Genomic DNA, 13,868 nt, shown 5'->3' on the forward strand with positions numbered 1-13,868 from the left:
GAAGAGGAAGAAAGGGAACGAATAGAAGGAAGTGAACTGGAGGGGAGGGGAGGTGTGGTCTTGTAAGAGGGAAAATGGGAGGAAAGAAGCAGTGAGAGGGTGAGAAATGAAGAGGGCGAGCAGGCTGAGAGGCTGGTGTAGCTGCAGACTACAATGACAGAAAGCATTGCAGTTTATATAAATTTCATACTAACATTTTGATCAAGGTTACTAGAGCATTTCACTTTTTTTATTTTATCAGTTGTATTGTTGGATATAATTCAAAATTCACAAAGCAGGATGTGATTATGTTGTAGGGGAGTTCCTCAACTTTCTAGTCTTGATTGTACTTGTGTTCTTGTACTTAGAAGAGTTCCCATTTTTTGTATAAATGGACAGTAAAATGAAACATTGTGTGCATGTGCACATTCTCTTTTATGAAAAATTTCAGGTCATCAATATGTGGAAGGTGGCTTACAAGCTAATCAAACAGTTTGGTGATGAGTTTGAAGAGCCAGCAAAGGTTGCTATGTCTGTGAAGACAAACCTTGATCATTTCAAAGAGAATCTTCCACTGTTCCGTTGTCTCTCTAATCCTGGTAATTCAATGCTCCTTTTTTAAATCCAAAAGAAGAGAAAACATCTAGTAATAGATCCCCTCAGAACAATGTATCCCAAGGCAAAGTACAAAGTACACCATAGCCGTGTAAGGGACTTCCATACCAAAAAAAACACAACAAGGGAAGTCTATTACAGGGCCTGAATGAATAACCAGCTGGGAGGTCTTTAGTGCCAGACTATATGGGGTTGACAATGGAAGAAAGTGCATGAGTCCCAAGTCCTGAGAAAGGCATCTCTCATCGTCCTCATAGTCTCTGAACTGCCCTGAATCCTTTCGCATCTCTGCACAGAGTGTGGACAATCTCTGTCCAAATCATGGAGAGAGTCTCTGTGGTAGATATGTCTGATTATTGATATATCTATGGGATGACTGTGTCTGGTGGTCCATAAGTACCAAACTATAATGCTAACCATGAGATCCTGTTTGCAACAATACCCACAAGTGGGGTGAGGCAGCTCAGTCATTCACTGGTGCAGTCCTTGCTACCGTCAGTGACTGAGCAAGTTGTCCCTTAGTCGCCAATGGCCTCAGAGAGCAGGGCTCAGGCATAGCTGTCTCTACCGCTGATACTGATGGCATAGCTGCTGTTGCATCCCTATCAGGAGTAGGTGTGGGGTTCTTGACAACTTTCCGTCATCTCTCTGCACCTGTCCCAATCTCTCTTCCTGTCTCTGTCTTTGTCTCCTTTTTCTGCACACATCCTGTGCATCCTCTCTCTCTCGCTCCTACAGGTCCCTGTCCCCTCAGCCTGGGCAAGGTCTGGCGACTCGTCTTCTTTGATGCATCCTAGGGCAGTCAGTTGCAAGGTGGCCCACCATCCTACATGCAAAACATTGCCCTTGGAGGCAGTGTAGTATATCATTTGGAGCATGAATCACTCATGCATGGAGGTGATTTGGATGGCCTGAGAAAGAGGATCTAGTGAGGAAGTCAGGACCATGACCAAAACATATGGGTGTTGAGGGTGCCCCTCCACAACTGCCTCTGCAAAGGTCTTGTCCCGTTGGATGACACGCTTGAAAGATCCACCAATCTAGATGATGTGGGGCAAGAAGGAAGGAAGATGAATTGTGATAACTGTGTGTCATCCGCGAGCATGGAGTAATCCTTGCCTTCAATCCACCTGTCAAAGAGGGCTATTGCTGTCCGAACATCCAACAGCAGGCTGGTGGCAAGCACTGCCTCAGACTGCTCTAGTGTGCTGAAGCTAATCTTGAAACATCAATCCCCTAGCGGGGTTACTCTCATAACCCGCACAAAGGCACCTATGAAAGCTGCCTATTTCCTATCTTTCAATAAGTGCACCAGCGGTCTGTCATCAATCAGTCAGCATGCCAGAGATGATGTCTCCAAGGCCACCACACTATCTCTAATGTCAAGCTCTACATCTGCATCTAATGTCATTAGTGGGATAGTATCAGCTGTTGGAACTGTGGGGGCTGGTCTGGAGTTGCCGGAAGTAGAAGACAGACAGCTACTATCTAACAGGTTGAATTTCTTCTTCTTGCTGCTGTGTGTGTTCTTGTGTTGCTGAATTTTCTGTGCTCTGCTGGTGTTGTGCCATCTCTTGTGAGGAGGGAAGGAGTGAGGAGGAAAGGGCAGTCATCGCATGAAACAATGCTGCTAAAGTGGGGGGGAGTAGAAGCCATTGATGGCACTGGCAGTAGATGGCTGGGCAGGTGGGTGAGGGCATGGGTGTGTGCGGTCAGGCAGGTGGTGCAGACAGGTTTTGGCAGGCTGAGCAGGTAGGAAAAGGGGAAGGCCAAGATGACAGGAATGCTGGGGCAGGTGTCACAGCAACTGGTGGCAAAGGGGAGCTGGAAAGTGGCGCAAGAGGAGCTGGAATGGCAGGTGGGAGCTGGAGCAGGTGATGCAACAGCAGGCTGGAGGCACACCTATGTGAGCAGGTGGCAGGGAGCTGGCAGGTGGCACGAGGAGATGGAAGGTAGCGGGTGAGACAGGGATGGTGGGAGTGATCGGAAGAGGTGGTGGGTAAAGTAGGGAAGGCAGGAGGGGCTGCTGATGTTACTCAGAAGCAGCAGGCGCTGGTGTTGCAGCAGCAGCAAGGAGCAGGGCCAGTCATGATCAATTGCTTAGCTGGTAATTCAATGCTCTTTACACAAATATGTTTTGAGGGTAACAACTTTCAAGGCCTTGCATTCATTTCCTGGTAAGAGGCCTAAATAAAAAGGGGCATCTTTTTAGTTAGTCAAGCAGCAGAACAGCAGTATGACATCCACACGTTTATTTGAGGACGTTTCCTGTTCTGCAGAAGCAGTTATCTTGCTTCAAGAATTTGCAAACTTCAAACAAGAACAACGTGATAAAAGTGGAAACGAGTAGAACAAAAGACAATATTTGTCTCCTGAGATATCTTTTAAGCTCTGCTTTGTTTAACTTACATAAAAAATGTCGGCTTTCATGATTTAGACATTTTTTAAAAAGCACAATGGTGTAACTCAGCATGTTCAAACTTGTAGGTCTTCGTCCACGTCACTTCGAGAAGATTTCTGAGCTTGTTGGTTTTGAAATTAAAGGTGATGATCCAACTTCTTTTCGCCAGCTCTTACGGCTTCAAGTAAGTTTCCTATTGCTTTTAATTTGTGAGTTTATTTTTGCTTCTCTGCTTGTTAATCTAATCTTGATGATCTGTGTTATTCAGAATCTTGCACAGCTGGCGTTAATTCCTGGTTTTGTTATCATTATTCCTGTTCTCTAAGGCCATGGATAAACTGTTAGCTTGGTTTATTTTGTTAGAACATCAAGTTCTTACTTTATACTTGTTTTTGTGAGATAAAAGATTCTAATTGAGGTTGTTATGTCCTTTTACATAGTTGAAATGCCAGCTTGTTTGGTTCTTGTGCCCTTCATTTCTGTTTGTGCTATGAGATGAAAGAGTTCCAAGTCTATTTAAGGTTGCTATGCCTTCTACACTCCTTGAAAGAGACTGCCATTTATGTTGACTTGTAGCCAAATAGCTTGTTTAATCCATGAATGCAGTCACAAAAACAAAGCTGATATTAAGTGTAGATGGTGATATATCTTGAACTGTTTGTCTAAGAGGCTATACTTTGTGATTCATTGATTACCTTATTGTGCAATGTTGACATCATTTTAATGATTAAATACTTTTCTTGTAGGTCGATGAACACTTGGCTAAACTGGAGGAGATAAGTGAGCATGCCAGCAAAGAATACTCTTTGGAAAGATCATTAGATCAGATGAAGTCACAGTGGTCTGAACTGGTTTTTGAGGTACACTGAGGAGTCCAGCTCCCAATTATTAAGCAGTTCCACTTGATGTACTTTTTAAAATGGGAATCTGTCAAGTGTGAAGAAATAGCCATGTGTCTACAGTCTTGGAGTGTGATAATAGTTTATATAGCTGAGGTGGAGATGGAGGGATTCGTATTTTTAGTATATTAGCAAGTCCAAGTGACCAAAGTGATAAATTTAATGTCCTTTTAACATTTTTAGGAAAGAAGATTCTGTTAGTAACACCTCGGTGAAAAATCCTGAGGTACATACAAAGTACAAGGAACTGTGTAAAGAGTAGCTAAGTACATCACAAGTACAATGGTTGTGTGAACAACTGATCTTGTTGGTGATAATGCCAAACCATCTGAGGGGTGGTATGGAAGAAGGTGCATGAGTCCCATGTCCACATGAAAGCCTCTCTTCTCTTCCTCAGCCTGTCAGAGCTGCTTGTCCTCTCCCACTCCCGCAAAGAGTTTGGATGATCTCTATCCAACACCTTGATATAGTCTCCACAGTGGATACATCTTGAAGGTCAATAATATGACTGCATCTAGCATCTCGTGGTTCAAATGTACCAAGTTATGATACTAGCAATCAATTCCCATCTGTGATAGTATCCATGGGTCCACTATGCCTATGAGTAATTTAGGCTAGGGATCTTGCTCAAATGCTATCCAATGATGAGAAAAGGACCGGAACATCCTTGTAGCTCCATGCCGGGCCTCTATTTGTGACCGAGGCTACAACCCCCCATGTTGCCACCATGGTATCCGTTGTGCCATAGAATATCATCCTAAGGGCTATTCCATACCTCCTAGGCTCTAGGGCAGTCCCATAGGTAGTGTTTGTGTCTCCTTTGGCTCTTTGCATCTCGTGCATGCCATTCACGAGGGATTCACTAGTAGTAATAAGGAGATGTCACCTACGTGCAAGAAATATATGAAAATACCCCTTATCTACTCCCTGTTTATGGGACCTTACCTTATAAAATGTGCTTTCCTTCCCTTAAATAACCCCCCTCCCTTACAATCACGTGGTACCATACGGTAAACCCTAAAGGACCCCCCGGGATACCATTGGGTCCCTATCATATCCAAGTCAAGTGCCAACCGCTAAGCTCCCATGAGCTAACAAGCCGTAGGAAGAGAGATATCTACCTATGCCTAAAGCCATCATGTAGCCTTCTAAAGAAGTCACATAAGAACTCGTTTGAGATTCCCTCTCGGTGTTAATGAGGGGTGACTGCTTGTTGTGCTGTGATATTGCTCAACTGTATCCTCCTCCCTAGCCTAGCAGTGTAGCCAAAGAAGGCCACATCGCATGGTCTATCAATGAATGGATCTCTCCACATCCACTATCCTAGATCCCATTTTAATCTTTGTAGAGGCGTGCTGTGGTAAGCCCAATATCTCCACCCATCTACAAGACAAGTGACTGGGTTTGGTTTAATGTGCCACTTCCTCTTGAAGCGTGCCACTACTCTGATCCTCTATTTGGAGCATCCAGTGAACATTGTATTGTCAAGGTTCTCTCGTTGAAGGCAGCCATCCTCCTCAACTATGAAAGTGAATGTCTTGTCTTTGCTAGCTGCATTGATTGCTAGAAGAATGTCCCCTCTAGAGAGGAGACCAATTGAAGTTCAAGAAGTGACTATATTTATTTGACCATGTGGTCCTTTTCTCTAAGTCTCCTACAGTACCTCATGGAATGCAAACTGATCTCCCACTACCATAGTAACCAGTAGAGAGAATCTCCCCATGATAGGTATGTCCTCTGTTGAGCTAATGAAAAGGTTCTAAAGTTAGATTGTTGTGTCATTAGCAAACTCCACATCAAGAAGCTCCTAAACTCAAGGATGGGTAGTCTCATTCCTCTGACACCTGTAGACCTGTCTCCAGAAGGAGTTCATGACCTTTGCTACAAGTAAAAACAAGAAGGGGGCTAGTGGACAGCCCTGCCTGATTGATCTTTGAATGCTAAATTTGTCTCTTCTCACCCCACTGGTCATAACCTGTGGTAAGGTGTAAAGAGTTGCTATTCCCTTGACCCACTACTTTGGAAACCTCATCCTTACATTGTGCCCTCTAAGAACTCCCAATCCACATGGTCGTATGCCTTCTCAAATTCGAGAAGGAGCAAAATAGGGTCATGCTTCCTAGATTGAGTCAAAGCGGTGGACTCCTAGAAAGTGAAGATGTTGTCCAAGACGCTATGCTCTCGAATGAAGCTTCTCTAGGTGGGGTGTATAATATGTGACCTCAATGGGGCTAATGTGAGACTAATTGTCTTTGCAAGGATCTTATAGGTAGTTTCAAGCAAAGTGACCATTCTCCACTATGTGATCTCTAGTTTGTCTCCACTATGTGATCATATCCAAATTTGCATTCCATGTATTCCATATGCTTGCAACCTTGCAAATGTATAGTTTTAGAGCCTAGGTGCAAACCAAACACACATGCATACCAACTTATACTAACTAGTACATTGAATAGTGATTCTAATGGTAGAAATACTGCTAGCATACAATACCCTGGAAGCAAACCAAGTACATCTGAGATCCATTGCGTAATTGAGCGGTCCATCACTAGGAGAGTGGAAGTGCAACCTTTCCCTTGTGCATTAGGCAATTCTCTAGACTTACTATGCTATACTAAACGTGAATGAGCCCAATCCAAAATTGGCTCTAACCGAAACACATAAAGGTAAAGTGTATCAATGAGGACGATTTGCCATGTCACCCTCCTTTGTCCATTTGCATCTATCATAGGTGAAAGAAAAATGAAATTTCACTAAGTAGCACATCGGAATTTTACCTCTTAACTTCCAATTCCCTTGAAATCTCTCACTAGGTTCCAAGACATCGTCCCTTTGAACCACGTGTATCATTTAGAACTTCCACATTGTCCAAAATGGTTTGGCTGCATTTTTTACATGATCGACAGCACTATATGGAGAAACCAACATTAATACCATGAGTCCAAAAAAGAGTGGGCTACATATTGCCAAACATGCTACCTTGTACCGCAAGCGTAATGCCAACATTGCTATACATAGGATTTTGCATCCACTTGCCATACCAAATACATTGAACCTTGCATACCATGCACATGTGGCTGCATACCAAACACATTTGGCCATTGCATTCCCATGGCTGAAGCATTACTAGCAATTGCTTGGAAAGCAAAGTATCTCTGATGAATTGCATTAGCATGTATGACTTGTTGTCCAAAAAGCATTGGATTGGTAGTTCCAAGTTGTCCTTTCATAAGCATCGATTGTCCCACATGCATCATTTGCGAGCATCATGCTACTACATTGGCTCTGCTTTCAGTACATCCTACTATCCCAAGCTCTAGAAGACAATTTTCTCTTTTTGCCTTTTATGGCCCCTCTTTCCAGGGGTTCAAAAGCCCATAAATTGAGGATCTTTTGCTAATTGCACAAACATTTCAGCTACTTTCCTTAACTGAACTTTAAACTAGGCCATTGAATTCCTCTCTCTCTTGCAAGTCATCAACTTCAAGAGGCCTAGAAGGACCTAGATTTTGGTCTACATCAATGTTTTCAGCTTGTAGCCCAAGCTGAGTGCTTTGTCCAAGATTAGGATTGCATTTTCCAAAACGCTTAGTGAATTTCTTAGATCAAGAGGTATCATCCTTAATCCCATCGTAGTGCGTGAAAACATTCTTATTGTAATGCTCAGCTGACTACAGTTTTAGCAGTAAAGCAATGCTTTTGACGTCCAATTAGGTATCATGGGCCCACCAATTCAAGGGAGTTGAAGCTATTCCATCAATGGAACCATGAAACCAGCCCACCAATTCAAGTGAGTTGAAGCATAAAATTCATATAAACTGAAAATACAAATGTTACCACTTAATCTTGGATAGTGGACACCTGATTGGCCCCAAATTTGGCAACCCCTTACAGTATTTCTTTAATTTGTATGGCTAAAGGTTGAAGTACCCTCACATCCATCCTGGTCTCCTTCAATCTTCAATACATCTTGCTGTCCATAGCAACTAGCAAGCCTTCAAACCAATTTGCCTATTCGTTTTGCTTGGGGGTTGGCCTTCAATCTTGCTTGTTGGATGACATTTTGTCTCAAACTTAATGTTTCCTAAATGACCTCTTGAAAAATTTCAGGTGCAGAATTTATTATCCCCTAAACTTGCATTGATTAATTAATGCCTAGTTCCTAATGTCACCATTGAAATTAATGGCTAGTAATATCTTCTAGTCCAAAATCTGACATGAGGTACCACCTTGTACTTGTCAAGGATAACTGATTACAACTTTTACCTTTTGTATTTATTGACCTCTTAAGGTCCTTGGTCCATAATTGTGTAATAACGAACTTGCACATCACATGTGCACCTCACATTTGCACATTTGATGAACGACTTAATGAAATGCTACACAAAGCATCAAATTTCACGTCCCCTCATCATCATTGTTAGGACTTGTTACCTGCCTTTCTTGCTTTGCAAGCTGTGTTTTCAGCTGCTAGGAGGATTTGTGATGTTAGCATCATGTTCACCATATAATCAAGATTAGGTTGTGTTTTAGTTTACAAACCTGCATTTTGCTGCCGCCTAGAGGAGTCCCTTTTGCTCCACACACTATTACACGCATCATGGACATAGAAGTGACTAAATAAAATATTGATAGAGATGGTGCTAGAGTGCTCCTGTATTTGCAAACACATTTAACTAAATATAGAAATCAATAAACAAGATACTCGTAGACATGGAGCTAGAGTGCTCCCATGCTTGATCAATGAGACTTGTTGATTCCAAGCTTTGTGCCCCTTACAATATTTCTTTAGATGACTAAGGAAGTTGTCCAATCAATTACAAATTACTATTTTACCGTGGCAAAATTCCCCTTTCTAGATGCATATATGTTAACTCACAATCCCGTAAGTTGCATTTAATGCATTTGGGGTAGCCAAACTTTCAAATGGCTCTTACAACATTTCTTTAGATGACTAAGGAAGTCAATTACAAATCTCTATTTTACCGTGGAAAAATTCTCCTTTATGGATGCATATATGTGGACTCACAATCCCATAAGTTGCATTCAATGCATTTGGGGTAGCCGAACTTTCAAATACTCCTTGTCTAATCATGAAAGTTAAGTGGGTTCCCCAACTTGTGGTCCAAACTGAAAATTTAATGTCCCATGGCCCAAACTTTGGCTAAATTTTCAAACTAATGAAGTTTCACATCAAACCCTAGAAACTTGAAGTCTCCAAGGTCTAGCCCTCGTATCGCACTACAACTGTAATGTCCACCATGCCTATCCTGTCAGGAGTTACTTGAGAGTTCTAGAATCTATTTAATTTGGAGTAATTTAGAGTTAGTTCACTTTCTTGGCTATCCAATTTCAAGCCTGCATTAGATTATGAAGAATCAAAATGACATTGCCATTAGGATTTTTTAGACAGCATGTTATCATCAACACTCCTAATGTTCCACATCCAATGTGATAAATGAACTAGAGATGGAAAGTCTTCAAATATGCAATGGAGCAGTAAAGGACTCTTGGCAGAGAGTATCGAAATTGGTTTGATATTAGTCAGTCCTTGAGATGTTACTAGGAGATATTGTAGGAAGACCTTGAGAGGATGTGTGTAAAAACCACAAAGAGGAGAAACTCCATCAAATGACACCTTACTGGTATCATCAGTAACTCTGGTAAACATGCAAATGACTACATCAGGCTATGTAAGATTAAGGGAAGAACATCTATAAACTCCTTGGCTCTTTACCCAGGCCAAATGCTAGGTACAAGTACAAGGCTAGTACGGGTTTGTAGTGGAAAACCAGTACAAGACATATCCATTGCAGAGACTCTATGTAGGATCTAGATAGAGAGTATTCATAGCTCTGCAGGAGATTGGAAAGGATGTAGGGTGACTTGGAAAAGATGAGCAGGAGGAGAGATGCTTTAGCTCCCAGATTGGTTGTTCATGCAACCATTGTATTTATGATGTACTTAGCAGCCCCTTATGTGGCCAGCTTTGTACTTTCTATTCTATCTTGGAAAGTTTTTCTTTGAAGTTCCATCAATAGAATATTCTTTTCTTAGAAAAAAATAACATGTGTAGGTGAAATAAGGTTGATTCCAAATCTGTGGAGGCCTCTCACCTTCTGCTTATACAATCTAAGTCACCTTGTAGTCATTTGCGTCTACTTCTAAGAGTGTGAATGATCTGTATCAGTATACAGGTGAAGTTCTTTGAAGTTTGAACTAGAAATATGTTTTTTCTCTATAGCATTGCTGCATCTTGCTGTCCAGAGGCACCCAACAATAATGCTGCAAATAAGCTCCCATTTCTGACATGAGCCGGCAATCTATTCTGCCTGATTCATAGCTTCTGATCAGGTACGTGATAAACTATGCTCCCTTGGAAGTCCTTGTATTATTAACAAGTGGGTGCTTCATCTGTAACCACCAATGGTGCTAATCTTGAAGTCACTATCACCTTAGCACGAGTATCATGGGATACTAGTCTTATGGCTCTTCTTTGGACCTCTTGAGCCTTGGGCAACTTCAAATGCAGTGCCTCTAGGTCTTCTCTGCCATAAGATATACCGCATATCGCGCACATTCTTGGGGCTTTTCTGACTCCCAACGAATTGCTTACTATACTTTGCAAATTGTCAACTAGAGTTCCCTTTATGTGTCAATAGCCACAAGAATAGCAAGATTTTGTCATCTAATTCCCAGAAATTGATTTCAATTAGTGCTGAATGGCTATGGGGATTGTTTTGGTCCTTATCCTTCGCACCAGCCTACTCATATACTTGAAAAGGAAAATGCATGCAGTTTTGTCCTTGAAGGGATCTATTCAAACCCACTCTCTTGGGTCTCACTGGAGGCTTCATAAAGGTCTCCTTTGGTATGCCCAAAATCTCCACCACTCTCCCAAAATCTCCACCACTCTCAAGTTCAACAAGCTAGGTCCAGGTTGAAGTATCACTTCTGGTGGCTATGTACTACTGCTTCAATCCTATGACTGAGATGTGCAACTAGCATATTTTCCCAAGTCTGCCATCCTCATATGTGAAATGGAAGGATCCTTGGATTCCAGTGGTGATAATCAAAATTAGCGCATTCCTTCTTGACAAGAGACTAAACAAAGTCTATGAAAAGATTGTATCACTGCTAGCTGCCACCTCTGAACATTATGGTGGAGGTATATGAAGGAGGATCACCTTCTAACAGTTCTGGTAATCTCCAAGGGAAATATGCTCTCTCTAAGACAAACACAAGGAAATAGACCTCTAGGCCTTAATGGTAGTGGCTGTAAACCTGACCTCAAAGCTCCTCAAATTTTGGCTATAATCTTGTAGAAGATCCATCTGATATTTGGTCTTCAGGGTCCACCCAATTGTTGTGTAATGTCCTCCAATCTCAGAAATAATAGGTTCTTCCAAGTCTCCTCACTCCTGGTCTGGAAATCCAGGTCAATGATCCCTAGCCTGCCTTTAAATGTTGGCTGGATAATAACATCAAAGCTAGCTTTACTCTAGTGGGGCTGGCATCTCCTCTCGACTCTCCAGATAAACTAGCTTGCTTTTGAAACTTGTCAATGATCTCTAGACCAGAGCTTCACTTTAATCAGGCTGCCATCTTCTCTTGAGTGAAGTTCCAAATGAGACACTTCACTTGACCAATGCATGATCTAAAGAAGGCCCACACAAGAGTTAATGTACCACATGGTCACAGAAGAATGCTGATAGCCACAAGAGTCTCCCTGCAAGAGAGGGCTTTGTTGTACTCCAATAAATAATGCTCAATATGAGTGGGGCGACCAGCTTCTGCCCTGAAATAATATCCATGCCCACATGCAGCTGGAATACCTTACTGAGGTTCCTTGAGGAACCCAAGTGAAAGATTATGAGGTCTCCGGTCAGGGTGTTGCAAGTCACACTCAAAATCCACACGACTTATATCAATTGAGTGATAACTCTTCTTTGGGTGATCTCCAATCTGTCTTTGCCACTATTGGGAAGAAGATGATTCAATCCCTAGGACGGTCTTTGGCATGACTCCAATTGCCATGATCATGGAAGGTGCTCTTCAGTTCCTTGCTGATATTCTCCCTTTAAGCGTGAGAGGTCTTGTCTGGGCCTAGGGCATATGCCCCAAGTAGGGCTGTGAGTGCTCTCGGGACCTCTCTTTCCTGGAAAAAAGGAGGATGATTATAATCAAGATGACGGGTCACTAATGCTCTGTATGTGGACTGAGCCATGATCATGGAAAGCGCTCTTCAGTTCCTTGCTGATATTCTCCCTGTAAGCGTGAGAAGTCTTGTCTGGGTCATCATTTCTAGGGCATATGTAGGGCTGTGAGTGCTCTGGGGACCTCTCTTTCTTGGAAAAAAGGAGGATGATTATAATCAAGATGACGGGTCACTAACGCTCTGTATGTGGACTGAGATAGGTCCCTACAGGCAGGCTAAGGGTGGATGCAAGTAGGCTGAGGTACAGAAATCCTGGGGTGCAGTCCGGTTTATCCTGTCCATTCATTTGCTTGCTTAGTAACTGTTTTGTACAAGTCTTGCTGGTGTAAGTCCTGCATAAAGTATTTCAGATCTTTCATAGAAGCATACGTACTACAGATAAGAAGGCTCCAATCCTTATTAGAAATATGTAATCTACCAGGTAAACCAATATATTGACTACTACCTTAAAATGTTTCAGGCATCTGCTTACAAAGAAACTGGCACATTCATACTTAAAGGTGGTCCTATAGAGGAGGCTCAAATTCTATTGGAGGAACAGATTGTGAAAACACAGAACATGTTTGCATCTGCATTTGCACAATTTTTTTCTGAAAGAATTTCGGCTTGGCTGAAAAAGGTTAGTTTTACATTTATCTTGTTTTCAAAAGGTTTGGTTTAATTCTTTTCCTGTAAATTGTCCCATAAACATAAGAACTCAAAAGCTTGTGGTCAAAAGTGGTAGGGTCATGCTAACAATGAGCACATTGATGTAGCAAGAAAGGGCAAGGTCTAGAGTCAGAGTGGATTTGTTTCTTTTGTTTCCTGGAAAACTCAAAACTCTAGTTAGCAAATCGTTAAAATTGTTGCTGGACGTTCACATACAGAGGGATGTTTCAAGGTTGAACTGTGTTCTTGAAATGAACTGCAAGTCGGAACATAAGGTTTATGGATATACTATTTTCTCACAGATAACAAGGATGCAGGATATTCTCAATGAATGGTTAAAGATGCAAGCATCATGGATGTATTTGGAACCCATTTTTGGATCAGCTGATATTATCAATCAAATGCCAAAGGAAGGAACAACATTTCACGCTGTCAATAAGGTTTGGAGGAGGATTGTGGCAGTGGTCAAGGACACAAAGACAATGCTGGAGGTAATCTGTGATATTATTTAGTTACATAGTCAAGTTCTAGGCATGATTCTTAACCTGTTGGAATCTGACATTAAATTGCATTAGAATGACGATGCTGCATTGATTCACAATGTGTATTCAGGCTTGATTTAATATAAAGGAATACATATCTCTAGCAGCACTACGATTTTTGTGCCTGTCTTGATAGGTTCAGGGTATCAGCACCAACTTTTTGAAAGTATGCAAGCCTTTTTTATGAGCCCCAACTCTAATTGAAATCAAAGATGTCTCTTGCTTGCAAGTAGCTTCAAGACATTCATAGTGTTTTCCAGTCACAACTAGACGAATTTAGTAAAATCCAAGACCTATATGTAATCCTCCTCTTTGTGAAGGATCTTTAACGAGTTGGACAGAAGCATAAGACTGAAAATTTGCACAGGAAATACTTAAAGGTCATATTGTGTGTGAAAGATCTTACTTTACGACATCCTTGTCAGTGATTCATATCAGGTCACTTTGTACAAAGATGATCTATATAAGGTTATTTTTCTTGTGCAATGTATCAACATGATCTGTTAACCTTGGGTTGTTAACATTGAAATGAAATTCCTTAGCTAAGGCCTTTTCGATGTAACTTT

The 13,868-nt window shown here is 41.7% G+C and overlaps 1 protein-coding gene across 1 annotated transcript in view; it reads left to right on the forward strand.

Annotated features, from left to right (window-relative positions):
- The window catches only part of LOC148021747 (uncharacterized), a 419,898-nt gene that overhangs the window by 65,635 nt on the left and 340,395 nt on the right, over positions 1 to 13,868 (forward strand). The window contains exons 16-20 of the mRNA XM_087697283.1: positions 431 to 578; positions 3,082 to 3,179; positions 3,742 to 3,855; positions 12,573 to 12,731; positions 13,063 to 13,251. Coding sequence (XP_087553409.1) covers positions 431 to 578; positions 3,082 to 3,179; positions 3,742 to 3,855; positions 12,573 to 12,731; positions 13,063 to 13,251 — 708 coding nt within the window. The remainder of the gene's footprint in view (positions 1 to 430; positions 579 to 3,081; positions 3,180 to 3,741; positions 3,856 to 12,572; positions 12,732 to 13,062; positions 13,252 to 13,868) is intronic.

The sequence above is a fragment of the Lygodium microphyllum genome, chromosome 17, assembly GCF_053477565.2.
Source record: "Lygodium microphyllum isolate KBCC chromosome 17, Lygodium_microphyllum_v1.1.10, whole genome shotgun sequence".
Classification (NCBI taxonomy): domain Eukaryota; kingdom Viridiplantae; phylum Streptophyta; class Polypodiopsida; order Schizaeales; family Lygodiaceae; genus Lygodium; species Lygodium microphyllum.